At 52.6% G+C, this 25,621-nt stretch overlaps 1 protein-coding gene across 3 annotated transcripts in view; it reads left to right on the forward strand.

The window, feature by feature from the left end:
* LOC138580080 (alpha-2-macroglobulin-like) overlaps window positions 1-25,621 on the forward strand; it is a 551,370-nt gene that overhangs the window by 239,751 nt on the left and 285,998 nt on the right. For all 3 annotated transcript variants that reach the window (XM_069650342.1, XM_069650343.1, XM_069650344.1), the window contains exon 11: window positions 700-858. In XM_069650342.1, coding sequence (XP_069506443.1) covers window positions 700-858 — 159 coding nt within the window. The remainder of the gene's footprint in view (window positions 1-699; window positions 859-25,621) is intronic.

Genomic DNA, 25,621 nt, shown 5'->3' on the forward strand with positions numbered 1-25,621 from the left:
GAAAGCTGATTGGCAGCCCCAAGACTCTCTGGGCCAGACCCAGGGGACCCTGCACAGGCCCCCGACAGTTCTGCCCGTTTATAAAGGGAAGCCAGCGCATCACGTGGGCGGCAGGCGGCTCTATTTTATTCTTAAGCGCATCCTTATTGTGATGTTTTGTTACATGTCATATTTACATCAGCAAAAGGAAGCCCTGGCACCGCTTTTCAGTATCCTGCTCCAAGTGCAGAGTGCAGAAGAGCTGAAACGCGAAACTGCCGCTCCTCACTCGCTGGCAGCACCCAAGGGCGAGATCACGAAGACAGTGGGGGGGGGAGACTGCCATTGAAGAGACCACCACACACAAGGGAAGTGCGTCTGCGTTACTCTAAAGAGACCAATCGTGACCATTCTAGAAACAGACACCCGCCGCGAGCCGGCACCCTGGCACCCAGACCCCAGCAGACAGCTCCTTAGCCAGGAGGGCGGGGGTCTACGCCCCCAGGCGTGTGGCCTAGCGGCAGAACACAGCCTTTCCCTCCCATCGAGGCTCACATTAATGCTCATTCTTACTCGAGAGGAAACACAGACCCCTTGTATTACCGCCAAATGAATGTTTTTAGTTGCAACGCATGACTAGTTGGGTGGGAGCAGACCCGGAATTGCCTGCACAGGCGAGATGCGGCCCACTCTGAACCCTCGATGAACTTTCTCACGCAGGTCACCCTCAAAGGTAGCAACAATGAGCCAATCCCCAACGAGGAGATCGAGTTCTACATCGAAGGCCTGAAAGTGGCAAACGGTACCACCGACCAGGAGGGCAAGTGCCACTTCTCCATCAACACCACCGACTTCCTGAAGCCCACCGTGGTCCTGCAAGTGAGTATCACACCCTGGGTGTACACCGTCCTCATCCACGTGCGTGCTGTCAGTTCACTCGTGTGACCTGAACATCCACTTTGAGGGACCAGTAGGTCCTCAGTAAAGGGGATCCACTCTGGCTCCTCAAGTGATGAGCAGGGCTTTATGCAAGAGAGTCAAGCTTGCCATTGCAGACGATGCTCCAGTGGTGGCCAAGTCAGGGACGTCATTTAGGAGTCGCGAGAGGTCACCCTTGCAGCCTCTAATAAAAATGTTTAAACAAATACATTAAATTAATGCAAGCTCCTGGGCGGTGGCCAGCACCATGTGGCTCTTTACGTCTAGAGTGGCTGGCTTTCATGTTCAGACCCCTGAAAAAAAGAAGAAAAATAAGAACAGGAGTTCCACAAGTCTAACACTTTCAGCACTGACCCCAAATAAGAAAGAATAGGAATTCCAAATAATGTGTCTTTCTGGAATTCTATACAATAATTGCTAGACTCATTAAAGGTATATTTCAGGCACACTTCAGGGGGTGAGTCACTGATTTAGTCTATTCTTAAACGCCTCAACTCAGCCTTTCATCCTCCTGAGGTGACAAAGGAGTACCAACACTGGTTGGGTGATATTGGGTGTATATTTTTTCTATATAAAGCGCTTAAGTGTAAGTGCTATATAATAACACATCATTATCATTTGGCCTTGGGGGTCTGCTTGCATTCACAGTAATTTGGTAATATGGGCCTATACACACACTGATCTTAAAGATACATATGGTGATCCATTCTTGCATGAAATGTTCATCACATTATAGTAATAGCATAACCATATTTTTGTAGTGTACAATGATATGTGATGCCACTTCCTGTTTTGTCAACGGGTGAAAGGTCGTGTTTCATCACTTCCTACGATATCAGTTTGGGGTGGGGTCAAATGACATCACTTCCTGTGATGTCATGAGGGGCGTCAATGGTCGTGTGATGTCACTTCCACTACCCCTGGCATTTTGGTGAAATGACACCCCTGGGCCAAGTGTGTCCTTTTTAGTCACTCAAGTGGGCAGCGCATTGACACTGTCCGGTCTCACCACTACTGTGAGTGCAATACAGCCAGACTTTGGCATTAGCCCCGAGTCATCATTAGAGAGTCCCCCAGTGGGCTGGGTGTGTGGTGCAGGGACATTAGCCACGAGTCATCATTAGAGGGTCCCCCACTGGGCTGGGTGTGTGGTGCAGGGACATTAGCCACAAGTCATCATTAGAGGGTCCCCCACTGGGCTGGGTGTGTGGTGCAGGGACATTACCCACGAGTCATCGTTAGAGGGTCCCCCACTGAGCCGGGTGTGTGGTGCAGGGACATTAGCCATGAGTCATCATTAGAGAGTCCCCCACTGGGATGGGTGTGTGGTGCAGGGACATTACCCACGAGTCATCGTTAGAGCATCCCCCACTGGGGTGGGTGTGTGGTGCAGGGACATTAGCCACAAGTCATCATTAGAGGGTCCCCCACTGGGCTGGGTGTGTGGTGCAGGGACATTAGCCACGAGTCATCATTAGAGACCCCCCCACTGGGCTGGGTGTGTGGATGCAGGGACATTAGCCATGAGTCATCGCCAGAGAGCCCCCCCACTGGGATGGGTGTGTGGATGCAGGGACATTAGCCACGAGTCATCGTTAGAGGGTCCCCCACTGGGATGGGTGTGTGGATGCATGGACATTAGCCACGAGTCATCATTAGAGAGCCCCCCACTGGGCTGGGTGTGTGGATGCAGGGACATTAGCCACGAGTCATCGTTAGAGGGTCTCCCACTGGGATGGGTGTGTGGATGCAGGGACATTAGCCACGAGTCATCATTAGAGAGCCCCCCCACTGGGATGGGTGTATGGTGCAGGGTCATTAGCCACAAGTCAGGGTTAGAGGGTCCCCCACTGGGCTGGGTGTGTGGTGCAGGGACATTAGCCATGAGTCATCATTAGAGAGTCCCTCAGTGGGCTGAGTGTGTGGTGCAGGGACATTAGCCATGAGTCATCATTAGAGAGCCCCCCACTGAGCTGGGTGTGTGGATGCAGGAACTTTAGCCACAAGTCATCGTTAGAGGGTCCCCCACTGGGCTGGGTATGTGGATGCAGGGACATTAGCCACAAGTCATCATTAGAGAGCCCCCCCCCCACTGGGATGGGTGTGTGGTACAGGGACATTAGCCACAAGTCATCATTAGAGGGTCCCCCACTGGGCTGGGTGTGTGGTGCAGGGACATTAGCCACGAGTCATCTCTAGAGAGTCCCCCAGTGGGATGGGCATGTGGATACAGGGACATTAGCCACGAGTCATCATTAGAGAGTCCCCCACTGGGGTGGGTGTGTGGATGCAGGGACATTAGCCACAAGTCATCATTAGAGAGTCCCCCACTGGGGTGGGTGTGTGGATGCAGGGGCATTAGCCACGAGTCATCATTAGAGGGTCCCCCACTGGGCTGGGTGTGTGGTGCAGGGACATTAGCCACGAGTCATCATTAGAGAGTCCCCCACTGGGATGGGTGTGTGGTGCAGGGACATTACCCACGAGTCATCGTTAGAGCATCCCCCACTGGGGTGGGTGTGTGGTGCAGGGACATTAGCCACAAGTCATCATTAGAGGGTCCCCCACTGGGCTGGGTGTGTGGTGCAGGGACATTAGCCACGAGTCATCATTAGAGACCCCCCCACTGGGCTGGGTGTATGGATGCAGGGACATTAGCCATGAGTCATCGCCAGAGAGCCCCCCCACTGGGATGGGTGTGTGGATGCAGGGACATTAGCCACGAGTCATCGTTAGAGGGTCCCCCACTGGGCTGGGTGTGTGGTGCAGGGACATTAGCCACAAGTCATCATTAGAGGGTCCCCCACTGGGCTGGGTGTGTGGTGCAGGGACATTAGCCACGAGTCATCATTAGAGGGTCCCCCACTGGGCTGGATGTGTGGTGCAGGGACATTAGCCACGAGTCATCATTAGAGAGTCCCCCACTGGGATGGGTGTGTGGTGCAGGGACATTACCCACGAGTCATCGTTAGAGCATCCCCCACTGGGGTGGGTGTGTGGTGCAGGGACATTAGCCACAAGTCATCATTAGAGGGTCCCCCACTGGGCTGGGTGTGTGGTGCAGGGACATTAGCCACGAGTCATCATTAGAGACCCCCCCACTGGGCTGGGTGTATGGATGCAGGGACATTAGCCATGAGTCATCGCCAGAGAGCCCCCCCACTGGGATGGGTGTGTGGATGCAGGGACATTAGCCACGAGTCATCGTTAGAGGGTCCCCCACTGGGATGGGTGTGTGGATGCATGGACATTAGCCACGAGTCATCATTAGAGAGCCCCCCACTGGGCTGGGTGTGTGGATGCAGGGACATTAGCCACGAGTCATCGTTAGAGGGTCTCCAACTGGGATGGGTGTGTGGATGCAGGGACATTAGCCACGAGTCATCATTAGAGAGCCCCCCCACTGGGATGGGTGTATGGTGCAGGGTCATTAGCCACAAGTCAGGGTTAGAGGGTCCCCCACTGGGCTGGGTGTGTGGTGCAGGGACATTAGCCATGAGTCATCATTAGAGAGTCCCTCAGTGGGCTGAGTGTGTGGTGCAGGGACATTAGCCATGAGTCATCATTAGAGAGCCCCCCACTGAGCTGGGTGTGTGGATGCAGGAACTTTAGCCACAAGTCATCGTTAGAGGGTCCCCCACTGGGCTGGGTATGTGGATGCAGGGACATTAGCCACAAGTCATCATTAGAGAGCCCCCCCCCCCCACTGGGATGGGTGTGTGGTACAGGGACATTAGCCACAAGTCATCATTAGAGGGTCCCCCACTGGGCTGGGTGTGTGGTGCAGGGACATTAGCCACGAGTCATCTCTAGAGAGTCCCCCAGTGGGATGGGCATGTGGATACAGGGACATTAGCCACGAGTCATCATTAGAGAGTCCCCCACTGGGGTGGGTGTGTGGATGCAGGGACATTAGCCACAAGTCATCATTAGAGAGTCCCCCACTGGGGTGGGTGTGTGGATGCAGGGGCATTAGCCACGAGTCATCATTAGAGGGTCCCCCACTGGGCTGGGTGTGTGGTGCAGGGACATTAGCCACGAGTCATCATTAGAGAGTCCCCCACTGGGATGGGTGTGTGGTGCAGGGACATTACCACGAGTCATCGTTAGAGCATCCCCCACTGGGGTGGGTGTGTGGTGCAGGGACATTAGCCACAAGTCATCATTAGAGGGTCCCCCACTGGGCTGGGTGTGTGGTGCAGGGACATTAGCCACGAGTCATCATTAGAGACCCCCCCACTGGGCTGGGTGTATGGATGCAGGGACATTAGCCATGAGTCATCGCCAGAGAGCCCCCCCACTGGGATGGGTGTGTGGATGCAGGGACATTAGCCACGAGTCATCGTTAGAGGGTCCCCCACTGGGCTGGGTGTGTGGTGCAGGGACATTAGCCACGAGTCATCATTAGAGGGTCCCCCACTGGGCTGGGTGTGTGGTGCAGGGACATTAGCCACGAGTCATCATTAGAGGGTCCCCCACTGGGCTGGGTGTGTGGTGCAGGGACATTAGCCACGAGTCATCATTAGAGAGTCCCCCACTGGGATGGGTGTGTGGTGCAGGGACATTACCCACGAGTCATCGTTAGAGCATCCCCCACTGGGGTGGGTGTGTGGTGCAGGGACATTAGCCACAAGTCATCATTAGAGACCCCCCCACTGGGCTGGGTGTATGGATGCAGGGACATTAGCCATGAGTCATCGCCAGAGAGCCCCCCCACTGGGATGGGTGTGTGGATGCAGGGACATTAGCCACGAGTCATCGTTAGAGGGTCCCCCACTGGGATGGGTGTGTGGATGCATGGACATTAGCCACGAGTCATCATTAGAGAGCCCCCCACTGGGCTGGGTGTGTGGATGCAGGGACATTAGCCACGAGTCATCGTTAGAGGGTCTCCCACTGGGATGGGTGTGTGGATGCAGGGACATTAGCCACGAGTCATCATTAGAGAGCCCCCCCACTGGGATGGGTGTATGGTGCAGGGTCATTAGCCACGAGTCATCATTAGAGAGCCCCCCCCCACTGGGATGGGTGTGTGGTACAGGGACATTAGCCACAAGTCATCATTAGAGGGTCCCCCACTGGGCTGGGTGTGTGGTGCAGGGACATTAGCCACGAGTCATCTCTAGAGAGTCCCCCAGTGGGATGGGCATGTGGATACAGGGACATTAGCCACGAGTCATCATTAGAGAGTCCCCCACTGGGGTGGGTGTGTGGATGCAGGGACATTAGCCACGAGTCATCATTAGAGAGTCCCCCACTGGGGTGGGTGTGTGGATGCAGGGGCATTAGCCACGAGTCATCATTAGAGGGTCCCCCACTGGGCTGGGTGTGTGGTGCAGGGACATTAGCCACGAGTCATCATTAGAGAGTCCCCCACTGGGATGGGTGTGTGGTGCAGGGACATTACCCACGAGTCATCGTTAGAGCATCCCCCACTGGGGTGGGAGTGTGGTGCAGGGACATTAGCCACAAGTCATCATTAGAGGGTCCCCCACTGGGCTGGGTGTGTGGTGCAGGGACATTAGCCACGAGTCATCATTAGAGACCCCCCCACTGGGCTGGGTGTATGGATGCAGGGACATTAGCCATGAGTCATCGCCAGAGAGCCCCTCCACTGGGATGGGTGTGTGGATGCAGGGACATTAGCCACGAGTCATCGTTAGAGGGTCCCCCACTGGGATGGGTGTGTGGATGCATGGACATTAGCCACGAGTCATCATTAGAGAGCCCCCCACTGGGCTGGGTGTGTGGATGCAGGGACATTAGCCACGAGTCATCGTTAGAGGGTCTCCCACTGGGATGGGTGTGTGGATGCAGGGACATTAGCCACGAGTCATCATTAGAGAGCCCCCCCACTGGGATGGGTGTATGGTGCAGGGTCATTAGCCACAAGTCAGGGTTAGAGGGTCCCCCACTGGGCTGGGTGTGTGGTGCAGGGACATTAGCCATGAGTCATCATTAGAGAGTCCCTCAGTGGGCTGAGTGTGTGGTGCAGGGACATTAGCCATGAGTCATCATTAGAGAGCCCCCCACTGAGCTGGGTGTGTGGATGCAGGAACTTTAGCCACAAGTCATCGTTAGAGGGTCCCCCACTGGGCTGGGTATGTGGATGCAGGGACATTAGCCACAAGTCATCATTAGAGGGTCTCCCACTGGGATGGGTGTGTGGATGCAGGGACATTAGCCACGAGTCATCATTAGAGAGCCCCCCCACTGGGATGGGTGTATGGTGCAGGGTCATTAGCCACGAGTCATCATTAGAGAGCCCCCCCCCACTGGGATGGGTGTGTGGTACAGGGACATTAGCCACAAGTCATCATTAGAGGGTCCCCCACTGGGCTGGGTGTGTGGTGCAGGGACATTAGCCACGAGTCATCTCTAGAGAGTCCCCCAGTGGGATGGGCATGTGGATACAGGGACATTAGCCACGAGTCATCATTAGAGAGTCCCCCACTGGGGTGGGTGTGTGGATGCAGGGACATTAGCCACGAGTCATCATTAGAGAGTCCCCCACTGGGGTGGGTGTGTGGATGCAGGGGCATTAGCCACGGGTCATCATTAGAGGGTCCCCCACTGGGCTGGGTGTGTGGTGCAGGGACATTAGCCACGAGTCATCATTAGAGAGTCCCCCACTGGGATGGGTGTGTGGTGCAGGGACATTACCCACGAGTCATCGTTAGAGCATCCCCCACTGGGGTGGGAGTGTGGTGCAGGGACATTAGCCACAAGTCATCATTAGAGGGTCCCCCACTGGGCTGGGTGTGTGGTGCAGGGACATTAGCCACGAGTCATCATTAGAGACCCCCCCACTGGGCTGGGTGTATGGATGCAGGGACATTAGCCATGAGTCATCGCCAGAGAGCCCCTCCACTGGGATGGGTGTGTGGATGCAGGGACATTAGCCACGAGTCATCGTTAGAGGGTCCCCCACTGGGATGGGTGTGTGGATGCATGGACATTAGCCACGAGTCATCATTAGAGAGCCCCCCACTGGGCTGGGTGTGTGGATGCAGGGACATTAGCCACGAGTCATCGTTAGAGGGTCTCCCACTGGGATGGGTGTGTGGATGCAGGGACATTAGCCACGAGTCATCATTAGAGAGCCCCCCCACTGGGATGGGTGTATGGTGCAGGGTCATTAGCCACAAGTCAGGGTTAGAGGGTCCCCCACTGGGCTGGGTGTGTGGTGCAGGGACATTAGCCATGAGTCATCATTAGAGAGTCCCTCAGTGGGCTGAGTGTGTGGTGCAGGGACATTAGCCATGAGTCATCATTAGAGAGCCCCCCACTGAGCTGGGTGTGTGGATGCAGGAACTTTAGCCACAAGTCATCGTTAGAGGGTCCCCCACTGGGCTGGGTATGTGGATGCAGGGACATTAGCCACAAGTCATCATTAGAGAGCCCCCCCCCCACTGGGATGGGTGTGTGGTACAGGGACATTAGCCACAAGTCATCATTAGAGGGTCCCCCACTGGGCTAGGTGTGTGGTGCAGGGACATTAGCCACGAGTCATCTCTAGAGAGTCCCCCAGTGGGATGGGCATGTGGATACAGGGACATTAGCCACGAGTCATCATTAGAGAGTCCCCCACTGGGGTGGGTGTGTGGATGCAGGGACATTAGCCACAAGTCATCATTAGAGAGTCCCCCACTGGGGTGGGTGTGTGGATGCAGGGGCATTAGCCACGAGTCATCATTAGAGGGTCCCCCACTGGGCTGGGTGTGTGGTGCAGGGACATTAGCCACGAGTCATCATTAGAGAGTCCCCCACTGGGATGGGTGTGTGGTGCAGGGACATTACCACGAGTCATCGTTAGAGCATCCCCCACTGGGGTGGGTGTGTGGTGCAGGGACATTAGCCACAAGTCATCATTAGAGGGTCCCCCACTGGGCTGGGTGTGTGGTGCAGGGACATTAGCCACGAGTCATCATTAGAGACCCCCCCACTGGGCTGGGTGTATGGATGCAGGGACATTAGCCATGAGTCATCGCCAGAGAGCCCCCCCACTGGGATGGGTGTGTGGATGCAGGGACATTAGCCACGAGTCATCGTTAGAGGGTCCCCCACTGGGCTGGGTGTGTCGTGCAGGGACATTAGCCACGAGTCATCATTAGAGGGTCCCCCACTGGGCTGGGTGTGTGGTGCAGGGACATTAGCCACGAGTCATCATTAGAGGGTCCCCCACTGGGCTGGGTGTGTGGTGCAGGGACATTAGCCACGAGTCATCATTAGAGAGTCCCCCACTGGGATGGGTGTGTGGTGCAGGGACATTACCCACGAGTCATCGTTAGAGCATCCCCCACTGGGGTGGGTGTGTGGTGCAGGGACATTAGCCACAAGTCATCATTAGAGACCCCCCCACTGGGCTGGGTGTATGGATGCAGGGACATTAGCCATGAGTCATCGCCAGAGAGCCCCCCCACTGGGATGGGTGTGTGGATGCAGGGACATTAGCCACGAGTCATCGTTAGAGGGTCCCCCACTGGGATGGGTGTGTGGATGCATGGACATTAGCCACGAGTCATCATTAGAGAGCCCCCCACTGGGCTGGGTGTGTGGATGCAGGGACATTAGCCACGAGTCATCGTTAGAGGGTCTCCCACTGGGATGGGTGTGTGGATGCAGGGACATTAGCCACGAGTCATCATTAGAGAGCCCCCCCACTGGGATGGGTGTATGGTGCAGGGTCATTAGCCACGAGTCATCATTAGAGAGCCCCCCCCCACTGGGATGGGTGTGTGGTACAGGGACATTAGCCACAAGTCATCATTAGAGGGTCCCCCACTGGGCTGGGTGTGTGGTGCAGGGACATTAGCCACGAGTCATCTCTAGAGAGTCCCCCAGTGGGATGGGCATGTGGATACAGGGACATTAGCCACGAGTCATCATTAGAGAGTCCCCCACTGGGGTGGGTGTGTGGATGCAGGGACATTAGCCACGAGTCATCATTAGAGAGTCCCCCACTGGGGTGGGTGTGTGGATGCAGGGGCATTAGCCACGAGTCATCATTAGAGGGTCCCCCACTGGGCTGGGTGTGTGGTGCAGGGACATTAGCCACGAGTCATCATTAGAGAGTCCCCCACTGGGATGGGTGTGTGGTGCAGGGACATTACCCACGAGTCATCGTTAGAGCATCCCCCACTGGGGTGGGTGTGTGGTGCAGGGACATTAGCCACAAGTCATCATTAGAGGGTCCCCCACTGGGCTGGGTGTGTGGTGCAGGGACATTAGCCACGAGTCATCATTAGAGACCCCCCCACTGGGCTGGGTGTATGGATGCAGGGACATTAGCCATAAGTCATCGCCAGAGAGCCCCTCCACTGGGATGGGTGTGTGGATGCAGGGACATTAGCCACGAGTCATCGTTAGAGGGTCCCCCACTGGGCTGGGTGTGTGGTGCAGGGACATTAGCCACAAGTCATCATTAGAGGGTCCCCCACTGGGCTGGGTGTGTGGTGCAGGGACATTAGCCACGAGTCATCATTAGAGGGTCCCCCACTGGGCTGGGTGTGTGGTGCAGGGACATTAGCCACGAGTCATCATTAGAGAGTCCCCCACTGGGATGGGTGTGTGGTGCAGGGACATTACCCACGAGTCATCGTTAGAGCATCCCCCACTGGGGTGGGTGTGTGGTGCAGGGACATTAGCCACAAGTCATCATTAGAGGGTCCCCCACTGGGCTGGGTGTGTGGTGCAGGGACATTAGCCACGAGTCATCATTAGAGACCCCCCCACTGGGCTGGGTGTATGGATGCAGGGACATTAGCCATGAGTCATCGCCAGAGAGCCCCCCCACTGGGATGGGTGTGTGGATGCAGGGACATTAGCCACGAGTCATCGTTAGAGGGTCCCCCACTGGGATGGGTGTGTGGATGCATGGACATTAGCCACGAGTCATCATTAGAGAGCCCCCCACTGGGCTGGGTGTGTGGATGCAGGGACATTAGCCACGAGTCATCGTTAGAGGGTCTCCCACTGGGATGGGTGTGTGGATGCAGGGACATTAGCCACGAGTCATCATTAGAGAGCCCCCCCACTGGGATGGGTGTATGGTGCAGGGTCATTAGCCACAAGTCAGGGTTAGAGGGTCCCCCACTGGGCTGGGTGTGTGGTGCAGGGACATTAGCCATGAGTCATCATTAGAGAGTCCCTCAGTGGGCTGAGTGTGTGGTGCAGGGACATTAGCCATGAGTCATCATTAGAGAGCCCCCACTGAGCTGGGTGTGTGGATGCAGGAACTTTAGCCACAAGTCATCGTTAGACGGTCCCCCACTGGGCTGGGTATGTGGATGCAGGGACATTAGCCACGAGTCATCATTAGAGAGCCCCCCCCCCCCACTGGGATGGGTGTGTGGTACAGGGACATTAGCCACAAGTCATCATTAGAGGGTCCCCCACTGGGCTGGGTGTGTGGTGCAGGGACATTAGCCACGAGTCTTCTCTAGAGAGTCCCCCAGTGGGATGGGCATGTGGATACAGGGACATTAGCCACGAGTCATCATTAGAGAGTCCCCCACTGGGGTGGGTTTGTGGATGCAGGGACATTAGCCACGAGTCATCATTAGAGAGTCCCCCACTGGGGTGGGTGTGTGGATGCAGCGGCATTAGCCACGAGTCATCATTAGAGGGTCCCCCACTGGGCTGGGTGTGTGGTGCAGGGACATTAGCCACGAGTCATCATTAGAGAGTCCCCCACTGGGATGGGTGTGTGGTGCAGGGACATTACCCACGAGTCATCGTTAGAGCATCCCCCACTGGGGTAGGTGTGTGGTGCAGGGACATTAGCCACAAGTCATCATTAGGGGGTCCCCCACTGGGCTGGGTGTGTGGTGCAGGGACATTAGCCACGAGTAATCATTAGAGACCCCCCCACTGGGCTGGGTGTATGGATGCAGGGACATTAGCCATGAGTCATCGCCAGAGAGCCCCCCCACTGGGATGGGTGTGTGGATGCAGGGACATTAGCCACGAGTCATCGTTAGAGGGTCCCCCACTGGGATGGGTGTGTGGATGCATGGACATTAGCCACGAGTCATCATTAGAGAGCCCCCCACTGGGCTGGGTGTGTGGATGCAGGGACATTAGCCACGAGTCATCGTTAGAGGGTCTCCCACTGGGATGGGTGTGTGGATGCAGGGACATTAGCCACGAGTCATCATTAGAGAGCCCCCCCACTGGGATGGGTGTATGGTGCAGGGTCATTAGCCACAAGTCAGGGTTAGAGGGTCCCCCACTGGGCTGGGTGTGTGGTGCAGGGACATTAGCCATGAGTCATCATTAGAGAGTCCCTCAGTGGGCTGAGTGTGTGGTGCAGGGACATTAGCCATGAGTCATCATTAGAGAGCCCCCCACTGGGGTGGGTGTGTGGTGCAGGGACATTAGCCACAAGTCATCATTAGAGGGCCCCCCACTGGGCTGGGTGTGTGGTGCAGGGACATTAGCCACGAGTCATCATTAGAGACCCCCCCACTGGGCTGGGTGCATGGATGCAGGGACATTAGCCATGAGTCATCGCCAGAGAGCCCCCCCACTGGGATGGGTGTGTGGATGCAGGGACATTAGCCACGAGTCATCGTTAGAGGGTCCCCCACTGGGATGGGTGTGTGGATGCATGGACATTAGCCACGAGTCATCATTAGAGAGCCCCCCACTGGGCTGGGTGTGTGGATGCAGGGACATTAGCCACGAGTCATTGTTAGAGGGTCTCCCACTGGGATGGGTGTGTGGATGCAGGGACATTAGCCACGAGTCATCATTAGAGAGCCCCCCCACTGGGATGGGTGTATGGTGCAGGGTCATTAGCCACAAGTCCGGGTTAGAGGGTCCCCCACTGGGCTGGGTGTGTGGTGCAGGGCCATTAGCCATGAGTCATCATTAGAGAGTCCCTCAGTGGGCTGAGTGTGTGGTGCAGGGACATTAGCCATGAGTCATCATTAGAGAGCCCCCCACTGAGCTGGGTGTGTGGATGCAGGAACTTTAGCCACAAGTCATCGTTAGAGGGTCCCCCACTGGGCTGGGTATGTGGATGCAGGGACATTAGCCACGAGTCATCATTAGAGAGCCCCCCCCCCCACTGGGATGGGTGTGTGGTACAGGGACATTAGCCACGAGTCATCATTAGAGGGTCCCCCACTGGGCTGGGTGTGTGGTGCAGGGACATTAGCCACGAGTCATCTCTAGAGAGTCCCCCAGTGGGATGGGCATGTGGATACAGGGACATTAGCCACGAGTCATCATTAGAGAGTCCCCCACTGGGGTGGGTGTGTGGATGCAGGGACATTAGCCACGAGTCATCATTAGAGAGTCCCCCACTGGGGTGGGTGTGTGGATGCAGGGGCATTAGCCACGAGTCATCATTAGAGGGTCCCCCACTGGGCTGGGTGTGTGGTGCAGGGACATTAGCCACGAGTCATCATTAGAGACACCCCCACTGGGCTGGGTGTATGGATGCAGGGACATTAGCCACGAGTCATCATTAGAGAGCCCCCCCACTGGGATGGGTGTATGGTGCAGGGTCATTAGCCACAAGTCAGGGTTAGAGGGTCCCCCACTGGGCTGGGTGTGTGGTGCAGGGACATTAGCCATGAGTCATCATTAGAGAGTCCCTCAGTGGGCTGAGTGTGTGGTGCAGGGACATTAGCCATGAGTCATCATTAGAGAGCCCCCCCACTGAGCTGGGTGTGTGGATGCAGGAACTTTAGCCACAAGTCATCGTTAGAGGGTCCCCCACTGGGCTGGGTATGTGGATGCAGGGACATTAGCCACGAGTCATCATTAGAGAGCCCCCCCCCCCACTGGGATGGGTGTGTGGTACAGGGACATTAGCCACAAGTCATCATTAGAGGGTCCCCCACTGGGCTGGGTGTGTGGTGCAGGGACATTAGCCACGAGTCATCTCTAGAGAGTCCCCCAGTGGGATGGGCATGTGGATACAGGGACATTAGCCACGAGTCATCATTAGAGAGTCCCCCACTGGGGTGGGTGTGTGGATGCAGGGACATTAGCCACGAGTCATCATTAGAGAGTCCCCCACTGGGGTGGGTGTGTGGATGCAGGGACATCAGCCACGAGTCATCGTTAGAGGGTCCCCCACTGGGCTAGGTGTGTGGTGCAGGGACATTAGCCACAAGTCATTTTTAGAGAACCCCCTAGTGGGGTGGGTGTGTGGATGCAGGGACATTAGCCAAGAGACATCATTAGAGAGTCCCCCACTGGGGTGGGTGTGTGGATGCAGGGACATCAGCCACGAGTCATGGTTAGAGGGTCCCCCACTAGGCTAGGTGTGTGGTGCAGGGACATTAGCCACGAGTCATCATTAGAGGGTCCCCCACTGGGCTACGTGTGTGGTGCAGGGACATTAGCCACGAGTCATCGTTAGAGAGTCCCCCACTGGGGTGGGTGTGTGGTGCAGGGACATTAGCCACGAGTCATCGTTAGAGAGTCCCCCACTGGGGTGGGTGTGTGGATGCAGGGACATCAGTCACGAGTCATCATTAGAGGGTCCCCCACTGGGCTAGGTGTGTGGTGCGGGGACATTAGCCACGAGTCATCGTTAGAGAGTCCCCCACTGGGGTGGGTGTGTGGTGCAGGGACATTAGCCACGAGTCATCGTTAGAGAGTTCCCCACTGGGGTGGGTGTGTGGATGCAGGGATATCAGCCACGAGTCATCGTTAGTGGGTCCCCCACTGGGCTAGGTGTGTGGTGCAGGGACATTAGCCACGAGTCATAGTTAGAGAGTCCCCCACTGGGGTGGGTGTGTGGATGCAGGGACATTAACCACGAGTCATCGTTAGAGAGTCCCCCACTGGGGTGGGTGTGTGGATGCAGGGACATCAGCCACAAGTCATCGTTAGAGGGTCCCCCACTGGGCTAGGTGTGTGGTGCAGGGACATTAGCCACGAGTCATCATTAAAGGGTCCCCAACTGAGCTGGGTGTGTGGTGCAGGGACATTAGCCACGAGTCATCATTAGAGTGTCCCCCACTGGGGTGGGTGTGTGGATGCTGGTACATTAGCCACGAGTCATCGTTAGAGCATCCCCCACTGGGGTGGGTGTGTGGATGCATGGACATCAGCCACGAGTCATCGTTAGAGGGTCCCCCACTGGGCTAGGTGTGTGGTGCAGGGACATTAGCCACAAGTCATCTTTAGAGAGTCCCCCACTGGGCTAGGTGTGTGGTGCAGGGACATTAGCCACGAGTCATTGTTAGAGAGTCCCCCACTGGAGTGGGTGTGTGGATGCAGGGACATCAGCCACGAGTCATCGTTAGAGGGTCCCCCACTGGGCTAGGTGTGTGGTGCAGGGACATTAGCCACGAGTCATCGTTAGAGAGTCCCCCACTGAGATGGGTGTGTGGATGCAGGGACATCAGCCACAAGTCATCGTTAGAGGGTCCTCCACTGGGCTGGGTGTGTGGTGCAGGGACATTAGCCACGAGCCATCGCTAGAGAGTCCCCCAGTGGGATGGGCATGTGGATACAGGTACGTTAGCCATGAGTCATCATTAGATAGTCCCCACTGCGCTGGGTGTGTGGTGCAGGGACATTGGCCTCAAGTCATCATTAGAGAGTCCCCCACTGGGGTGGGCATGTGGATACAGGAGCATTAGCCACAAGTCAACGTTAGAGAGTCCCCCACTGAGGAGGTTTGTGGATGCAGGGACTTTAGCCACAAGCCATTGTTAGAGAGTCCCCCACTGAGCTGGGAATGTGGGTGCAGGGACATTAGCCACACGTCATCGTTAGAGAGTCCCCCACTGGGTTGGGTGTGTGGATGCAGGGACATTAGCCACGAGTCATCGTTAGAGAGTCCCCCACTGGGGTGGGTGTGTGGATGCAAGGAAATTAGGCACGAGTCATCGTTAGAGAGTCCCCCACTGGGGTGGGTGTGTGGATGCAGGGACATAGCCACGAGTCATCATTAGAGAGTCCCCCACTGGGGTCAATGTGTGGATGAAGGGACATTAGCCATGAGTCATCATTGGGGAGTCCCCCAATGGGCTGGGTGTTTGGATGAAGGGACATTAGCCACGAGTAATCATTGGGGAATACCCCACTGGGTTGGGTGTGTGGGTGCAGGGAAATTAGCCACATGTCATTAATAGAGAGTCCCCCACTGGGGTGGCCATGTGGATGCAGGGACATTAGCCACAAGTCACTGTTAGAGAGTCCCCAAGTAGGCTGGGTGTGTAGATGCAGCAACACTAGCCACGAGTCACCCTTAGAGAGTCCCCCACTGGGAAGGGTGTGTGGATGCAGGTATATTAGCCACAAGTCATCATTAGAGAGTCCCCACTGGGCTGGGTTTATGGATGCAGGGACATTAGCCACAAGTCATCGTTAGAGAGTCCCCCACTGGGTTGGGTGTGTGGATGCAGGGAAATTAGCCACAAGCCATCATTAGAGAGTCCCCCACTGGGATGCGTCTGTGGATGCAGGGACATTAGCCACAAGTCATCGTTAGAGAGTCCCCCACTGGGTTGGGTGTGTGGATGCAGGCAAATTAGCCACAAGCCATCATTAGAGAATCCAACACTGGGATGGGTGTGTGGATGTAGGTATATTAGCCACAAGTCATCGTTAGAGAGTTCCCCACTGGGATGGGCCTATGGATGCAGTGACATTAGCCACGAGTGATAATTAGAGAGTCCCCCACTGGGGTGGGCGTGTGGATGCAGGGACATTAGCCACACTTCATCGTTAGGGAGTCCCCTACTGGGGTTGGTGTGTGGATGCAGGGACATTATCCACGAGTCATCATTACAGAGTTCCTGTCTGGATGCAGGTATATTAGCCACTAGTCATCGTTAGAGAGTCCCCCACTGGGGTCAATGTGTGGATGCAGGGACATTAGCCATGAGTCATCATTGGGGAGTCCCCCAATGGGCTGGGTGTTTGGATGCAGGGACATTAGCCACGAGTAATCAATGGAGAGTCCCCCAATGGGCTGGGTGTGTGGATGCAGGGACATTAGGCACGAGTCACCGTTAGAGAGTCCCCCACTGGGTTGGGTGTGTGGATGCAGGTATATTACCCACGAGCCATCGTTAGAGAGTCCCCTACTGGGATGGGCCTGTGGATGCAGGGACATTAGCCACAAGTCATCGTTAGAGAGTCCCCCACTGGGTGGGGGTGTGGATGCAGGGAAATTAGCCACAAGTCATCATTAGAGAGTCCCCACTGGGATGGGTGCGTGGATGCAGGTATATTAGCCACGAGCCATCGTTAGAGAGTCCCCCACTGGGATGGGCCTGTGGATGCAGGGACATTAGCCACAAGTCATCGTTAGAGAGTCCCCCACTGGGTGGGTGTGTGGATGCAGGGAAATTAGCCACAAGTCATCATTAGAGAGTCCCCACTGGGATGGGTGTGTGGATGCAGGTATATTAGCCACGAGCCATCGTTAGAGAGTCCCCCACTGGGATGGGCCTGTGGATGCAGGGACATTAGCCACAAGTCATCGTTAGAGAGTCCCCCACTGGGTGGGTGTGTGGATGGAGGGAAATTAGCCACACGTCATCGTTAGAGAGTCCCCACTGGGATGTGTGTGTGGATGCAGGTATATTAGCCACGAGCCTTCGTTAGAGAGTCCCCCACTGGGATGGGCCTGTGGATGCAGGGACATTAGCCACAAGTCATCGTTAGAGAGTCCCCCACTGGGTGGGTGTGTGGATGCAGGGAAATTAGCCACAAGTCGTCATTAGAGAGTCCCCACTGGGATGGGTGTTCGGATGCAGGTATATTAGCCACGAGCCATCGTTAGAGAGTCCCCACTGGGATGGGTGTGTGGAGGCAGGTATATTAGCCACGAGCCATCGTTAGAGAGTCCCCACTGGGATGGGCCTGTGGATGCAGGGAAATTAGCCACAAGTCATCATTAGGGAGTCCCCCACTGGGATGGGTGTGTGGATGCAGGGACATTAGCCACAAGTCACTGTTAGAGAGTCCCCAAGTAGGCTGGGTGTGTGGATGCAGCAACACTAGCCATCGTTAGAGAGTCCCCCACTAGGAAGGGTGCGTGGATGCAGGTATATTAGCCACAAGTCATTGTTAGAGAGTCCCCCACTGGGATGTGCCTGTGGATGCAGGGAGCCCCGCAATGCATCTACAGCGCTTCAGCATTTTCATGGGAATGGGAGCCTCCACGCGATCCAAGTCCTTAAAGTGTTTTTATCTCACTAAAGACTGTATCCTAATATGACTAAGAAGAATGATGCTACCATGATGCTAGAAGAAGAGAAATGGCTGGTGCTTGTGAGTTGGAGTTGAGACCAAGCGTTTGGTGAGGTGGGAGAGGAGATTGCTGGATGTTCTTTCTCTGCAGCCAACTCACAGGGCATAGTGGTTACTCTATTAATGGCAAAATCCTAGAGCTGGTCGTGCAGCGTGCAACAGGCTTGGATAGGTAGTCTTCAAGTCATGGTGGGCAGCGGGTTCATGTGTGACTTTTAATATGTCAGAGGCCAGTACCCAGTTTTTCGAACCAGTGCCTCCAAGTTGTGAGAGAAACAAATTCAGGCTGGAACATTGGGTTGGTGAAGCCAAATGTTAAAATCGGCTGCTCTGGTGCGATTGGAGTGATTGGCGAGAAGCGGCATGGAGGCTTCTGGCTGCGTGCCATTGAGGATGTTGCCGGGGGTAGGTGGGCGGTAGGTTACTGAGGTGGAATGAGAAGGGATTAGGGTCACAAGTGAAGTTAAGGGCTTTCCGTATGGGGTGGGAGGTAGGGGGTCAATGATAGAGACGGGGAAGAAGTTTCGGCGAGGTAGGCGATGGCCAAGAGTTCCTCTGGTTGATATGGACGCTGCCACCACTTTGAGTAGGTCTTTTGTCAGAGAGGATGTCGGCATTGGCTGGGGTCATCTCAGGGCTGATGGGGCTGCAGGAGTCTCGGTGAGGTAGGCGGTGACCAAGAATTCTTCTGGTTGATATGGACGCCGCCTTCACTTTGAGTAGGTCTTTTGTTGGAGAGGATGTCAGCATTGGCCAGGGTCATCTCATGGATGATGGAGCTGCAGGAGTCTCGGTGAGGTAGGCGGTGGCCAAGAATTCTTCTGGTTGATATGGACGCCGCCACCACTTTGAGTAGGTCTTTTGTTGGAGACGATATAGGCATTGGCCGGGGTCATCTCAGGGATGATGGAGCTGCAGGAGTTTTGGCGAGGTAGGCGATAGCCAAGAGTTCCTCTGGTTGATATGGACGCCGCCACGACTTTGAGTAGGTCTTTTGTCAGAGAGGATGTCGGCATTGGCCAGGGTCATCTCAGAAATGATTGAGCTGCAGCAGTTTCGGCGAGGTAGGTGATGGCAAAGAGTTCCTCTGGTTGATATGGACGCGCCACCACTTGAGTAGGTCTTTGTTGGAGAGGATGTAGGCATTGGCTGGGGTCATCTCAGGGATGATGGAGCTGCAGGAGTTTCGGCGAGGTAGGCGATAGCCAAGAGTTCCTCTGGTTGATATGGACACCGCCACCACTTTGAGTAGGTCTTTTGTCAGAGAGGATGTCGGCATTGGCCAGGGTCATCTCAGAAATGATTGAGCTGCAGCAGTTTCGGCGAGGTAGGTGATGGCAAAGAGTTCCTCTGGTTGATATGGACGCGCCACCACTTGAGTAGGTCTTTGTTGGAGAGGATGTAGGCATTGGCTGGGGTCATCTCAGGGATGATGGAGCTGCAGAAGTCTTGGTGAGGTAGGTGATGGCAAAGAGTTCCTCTGGTTGCTTTGGATGCCACCACCAGTTTGATTAGGTTTTTTGTTGGAGAGGATGTCCGCATTGGCCGGGGTCATCTCAGGGATGATGGAGCTGCAGGAGTTTCGGTGAGGTAGGCGATTGGCAAGATTTCCTCTGGTTCATATGGACGCCGCCGCCACCACTTTGAGTAGGTCTTTTGTTGGAGAGGATGTTGTCATTGGCCAGGGTCATCTCAGGGATGATGGAGCTGCAGGAGTCTCTGCGAGGTAGGCGATGACCAGGCTGTTGTCGAGCAGAGTTTGGGGATTTCAATGTCATGTTTGGGAGTTGAGAAATATACACCTGAGGGGTTTGTAGGCATGAGGGAGTGGCCAGGAGTGTAGAAGGGTGAGCTCAGGGAGAGTGGCAACATGGTCAGATGAATTGCACCATACTGGATGCAATGTGCCTTCTGGGAGAAGAACGGAACGGATGACTTGCAGAGGGGACATTGTAAACAGGGGTACAGTTAACCGGAGAGTTGAAAGCTGGAGGTTTAAGACCCCCAGTGTGTACGCTGTGAGCATGAGGGGGAGGCACCACTGCAAAGATGATATTGAAGGCCAGAAAATGATTGAAATGAAGAAGAGCTGGGAGGCAGTAGCATGCAGCTGACTGGATAAGAAGGTTGCTTTCTTAGAATGCCTCAGAAGACTGGTATCTTACTAATACAAGTTGGAGGACTCTGGACTCCTGAAACCTCAGGCCAGTGATCTGTAAGCAGCTGGTGCATGGACCCATCGTGCTATCTTGCCTGCTTCCCATTGTGTTAATATATCTACTGGGAGAACTTGAAAATGAAACATTATCAAACAAGTACAAATAAGGACGGAAAAGGGATACAGAATCAAAGATGGCATGCAGAGTTCGGCCTAACTGGCACTCCCGTGCACCACGGGTACCTGCCAAGGAATGGTGGGGCCTCCTTTGCAGTCCAGAGGCCAAGCAAGAGTGCTGCCCCATCATGGCTGCCTACTCCTACCACAAACCCTGCATCAGCTCTCTCAGTGCAGTGTCTCTGAGAATTGTAACTATTTAGCTCCTGCTTGTGGCCTAGCAGAGGGTGGTTAACATGACACCAATGGCCATATAAGCATATGCAGGTGCCGTTAACTCTTAAAGCCCCTAGGGGTCATTATATCAGTCTTGCTTCTGAATCTTCCGTTCCCCCGCCTCATATCTTACCCATTTGTATAGATCAGCTTTCTAGTGGTGCCCTGGGTTTGGGTCTTTTCCGAGCCCTACATTTAAGGCTTTTGTACAATACTGAGAAATGCATATAGACCACCTCGTAATATCAAAATCATGCTTGCGTACTATATTTAAAGTGCGGTACATAGACATTTAGTCACAAATCATCTGCACCAACAAAACTTCATAAAAATGTGTTTTGAAGAACTGTGGCTTTGAAGAACCTTGCTCCACAAGGGCGACTCCTTACAATCCCAATAGTTATTCGTACAAAGTAAAAGTTTCAAAATCCGATCAGTGAAGTCGCAGGTCAAATGTATAAGGACGGTGAAAAGCCTAACCGTCCCATACACCGAATAAGTTAATTAATGGAAATACAGGACTCTGCGCCAACGATTTTATATCATGGTTACTGATTTATTAATCATCAAGAACCGTTGAGCCCATAATTGATAACATGTTTCGGCTCCACTGAGCCTTTTTCAAATCCGGGCCGAAATTGGATGTAACCAGTTCTTATGATTTATGTCCATGTAGTAGTAACGGGGTAAAATCCCCAGTAACAATCCGTTCCTGGAACACAAACAGTCACACGCGTCGAGACTCACCATTCAATATGGTTCATAAAACCAGATATAGAAAGGGGGAAACCCCAAAAAACTACTGTATGAGTAGTAATGTATCTACCTTTTGATTTGGGGTAGTTGAAGAGACCATATATAGAGCAACGAGGTATAATTATCCACAACAGAACTTCCAAACAGTCAGTTAATACTTACAAAATATATATACATTTCATTCATAATCCATAAAAAACACAGCAAAAATCAAACATTTATAAAAACAAAGTGCTAGTGACATAGAAAAAAAGCTAGCAAAATAGCTGCAGTTCATTCCTGATGTAATAATGGCATCAGTTTACTTCATCCTTATGATTCATTTGACTTGTAGAGATGAAGTGTAATCAATAAAGATCTCAATACATATCCAGTATATCAAATTACTAGTATTATGCCTCGACATGTTTCAGTTCTCTGTCTTTCGTCTCAAACTTTCTTCAGGAGGATTTCTCAATTAGTCACTTGAACTTTATGATTTAATCTAAGAACATCTTTCCAAAAAGTGCCCACAAGTGCGTTTTTGACATTGAAGTGCTATTGGTAAAAAGTAAAAGCAAAATGTAAGCCAATCGAATGCTTAATATCTAAACAGTATTAGTCTGCACAACCCGAGGTTAAAGAAAAGAAGTCTTTACCTTGTGTTGCAGTGGTGGTAGTCTTAGTAAACTACTGGGTTCTTATATGATCCTCCAGTAATACTTCTGTCCAAAATTGGGCACAGTCGTCAGTGAAAATACATATCAATTGTACCTGGAGCAACCAAGCTCTCTGCCTATAAAGCATTACAAACATTTTCTGCCAGTCACATTTCAGTAAATTAGTATCAGAGAGATGTAAAAGAAACTTATTCTACAAAAGACTTGTTCACAAAAAAACTGTTGAAAGTCATGAAATACCTCTAGATGATGAACAGAGGAAAATAGGGTCCCGTTGTATCGATGGTCTACAGTGAAATAGATGGATCTTCAGGTACACGTCCCTGCTACCCAATCACCTATTAAATAAAAGTGGGGGGTGGTTGAATACTCAAGTATCATTCTTACAGGGGTTTATTTCTTTATAACAACGTAAAAGCTACATATTCGCCTGGAAGAGGACTTCTTACCTCTCTCAATAGAAGAATAGAAATCGCGGTATTCACACAGCTAGATTAGTCTGACTCCTGAGTTAGAGTAGGGCTCTCTCTCTGGTGGACTAGTCACCGCCCACTAAAATAAATTAAAGAGGGGTGCCAGTTAGCAGTTGTCTGAGATGGTAAAATTCCCACTCTTATGTTAGAAATACTAACACACTATCTAACATCTCTGTGATCCTGTGTCATTGGGCAAAGAGATCTCTGAGTCTCTAGAGTGATCAGTAGGGCACAAAAGGCAACAGGATCCGAATGGTACTTACCTTTGGGTGGCACACGAAGAGGTATCCTGGTTTCTTGTGGTAGCTCTGGGTCCGCGATCAAAAAATAAAAGTGACCGCCGGGGAAAAAACACCCTGCGGATATGGCTTCGATTGGCAGGACTAATTACCCTGCAACAACAAGGTCATTCGAAGCCGACTACTGGCGCGGAATAATTTTCAAAAACGCAGCTAAAAAATCATGGGAGCCATATTAGATGTAGTATACACCTAAAACTGAAATTCCACAGGTGCCAAAGAATGGTTCTTCGTTTGTGTCTATACAATGACAGGCACTTTGCAAAAAATGCTGCAAAAAAAAAATGGCGGGAGCCATATTAGATGTAGTATACATCTAAAACTGAAATTCCACAGGTGCCAAAGAATGGTCCTTCGTTTGTGTCTATACATTGACCGGCACATAGCTGACTTAGATAGTGGCCCTCTAATGGTCAGCTAGCAGAATGCACGGATAGACTGGCATACTTGTTTCCCAATTGGAATATTTCATAAGTATTTATGCCTCCAAAATGAATGAATTCTTCCCCCTCCTCCCAAGTGAATCGAGTTCTGCCACCATGACTAACTGTACTGGTCTCCGTCCCCCTTCCACTTTCTACCCTCCAACTCCCCAATTTCCCCCAGAATCATTCATCTTTGAAAAGCGGGTACTAGCTGAGGTAGAGAAACTTGAACAGGCCCACACTAATGTTTTTCACAATCTCACTAAATTGGAGAAAACAACACTTACCAACCTTGTGAGAAATGAACTAATTATCTTCAAGAAAGCCGACAAGGGTGGCAGGATAGTTGTTTTGAACTGCACCGACTATCTTAAGGAATGCAACAGACAACTTCTGAATGAGGCTTACTATAAAAAGCTTAGTAATGACCCGACTAAAGATTTAGCCCTCCTCATTGAGCTAAAAGTGATCAGCCCACAAGAAAGTGAGTTCCTCATCAACAAAGAACCTTATATCCCGAGCTTCTATTGCCTTCATAAGATCCACAAAACCCTTGTTCATCCACCAGGTCGGCCTATTGTTGCGGGAATACATTCCAGGTTCCTCTGGAGGGGCCTTAGTATAAAAAAGGCCTCTGAGTGTTGTTCCGATTGCCTCGCCCTTGTCTGTAGTTTGCATTCCCTCTCCCTCTTTTTGATGGTCCAGCTGAGCCCCCTTCTCCTGGGTCATCTGGGTCGCTAGCGCTACTGTCGTTGCTAGTGCTATAAGACGCGGCGCAAAAACGGACTCTCCGTGATCGGTTGTTTTGACCGTTTTGTTGAAAGGAGGGATTCTGATAACCGTCTTTTCGATAGGGGAATGCTCTCTCATGGGTGAATTTTGATAGGTCCTTCTTGAACCTTGTTATACAGTCAAATGTATTTTTATCTTTAAACTCCTTCATTTCTTTCTCAATTTCCTCAATTCTTTTTTTGAAAGTGTCTAGAAAGGTACGTTTTTTTATATCTCGATCTTTTTGAGGTCGATTTCAATTTTTTCGACAGTCTCTTTAGCAGTACCGGTTATCAAGATTAACCAATCCCTGCCGCATCGATTAGAGATGTAACTTCACTGAAGTTTAAATTTGGGGTTGTCTAAAAATGAACGTAGTTCATTTCGAACAATCAACTCTTGGGGAAGAGACTTATTTTTTAAGTCCTCGAGCATAAACGCCCCATGTAGTTCTGTCCGGATGAGTCTCTTCTTTAGTTGGACAACCTCATCCCATTCAGTACTCTTATCGTTGTTTTCTCCTAATTCGCTGTGGTTCAAAATGGAGATCACTTTCATCAGGGCGGTAGCATAATCGTCACTATACTAGAAAACGTGACGTGGCAAAATACGAGAGCTCAATAGTCCAGAGGGCTGGTTCTAGCACAACTCAAGTGTTTCCAGTGACTGTTCAGCCACTATAAACACAAATAGAGAAAGGGGGAAAACCGTGACATTGAGCTGAGAGAGAAAGAGAAAGAGCGACAGAGAGACAGAGAGAGAGATAGAGAGAGTTGGGTAGTGAGGCAGAGCTAGGAAGAGAGAGCGAGAGAGAATGAGACAGAGTGAGAGAGAGGCAGAGGGGGACAAGAGAGATGTGTAGAGGGCAGAGAGGGAGGGAGAGCAAGACAGAAAAAGACAGAGAGAGGGGGAGAAGGGCAGATGTGTACAGGGGGAGAGCGAGGGAGAGAGAGCGAGAGAGAAAAAGACAGTGCGAGGGGGCGAGAGAAATGTAGTGGGGAATTGCAGCACATTCTCATTGGGAGGCAGGTGTAGGCGGGCACAAAATACTCTTTATGATGCTTTACTTTAATACTTGACCTACCTCTTACCTGTCTCCAACCCCCTCCTGCCTGAGCTCAAGAGCACCTGGGTGGAATTCTTTGGGAATTCGACACGGAAAGGCCAGGATTAGGATGGGACCCCCTAAACACCTGGGGAAGAAAACACTTGGTTATAAGACCTTAGCACACAAGGAAAGGGGGACCCCAATATGCGGGCGTACAGTTCTTGAATTCTTTTCATTACTTTTATATTCTTCCAGTTGATCAGTAGGGTTTTAGAAGTTTTGTATAAAAAGGCGTCCTCACGAGACACTATTTACACTATAAACCAAAGCCAAAACCAACTAATTAACATTTAAAACATATAAAAAGAGTCCTTTTAAAAATATATAGAAAGTTCTTTAAAAATAAAGTCTTAGAAAATATATACAAAAAGTCTCTGTACAGTGCACTGTTCAAACTATGTATAGAAGCGTTGCTCGGGGACAGCC

This window comes from Ambystoma mexicanum, chromosome 3p, assembly GCF_040938575.1.
Source record: "Ambystoma mexicanum isolate Mex_15411 chromosome 3p, UKY_AmexF1_1, whole genome shotgun sequence".
Lineage (NCBI taxonomy): Eukaryota > Metazoa > Chordata > Amphibia > Caudata > Ambystomatidae > Ambystoma > Ambystoma mexicanum.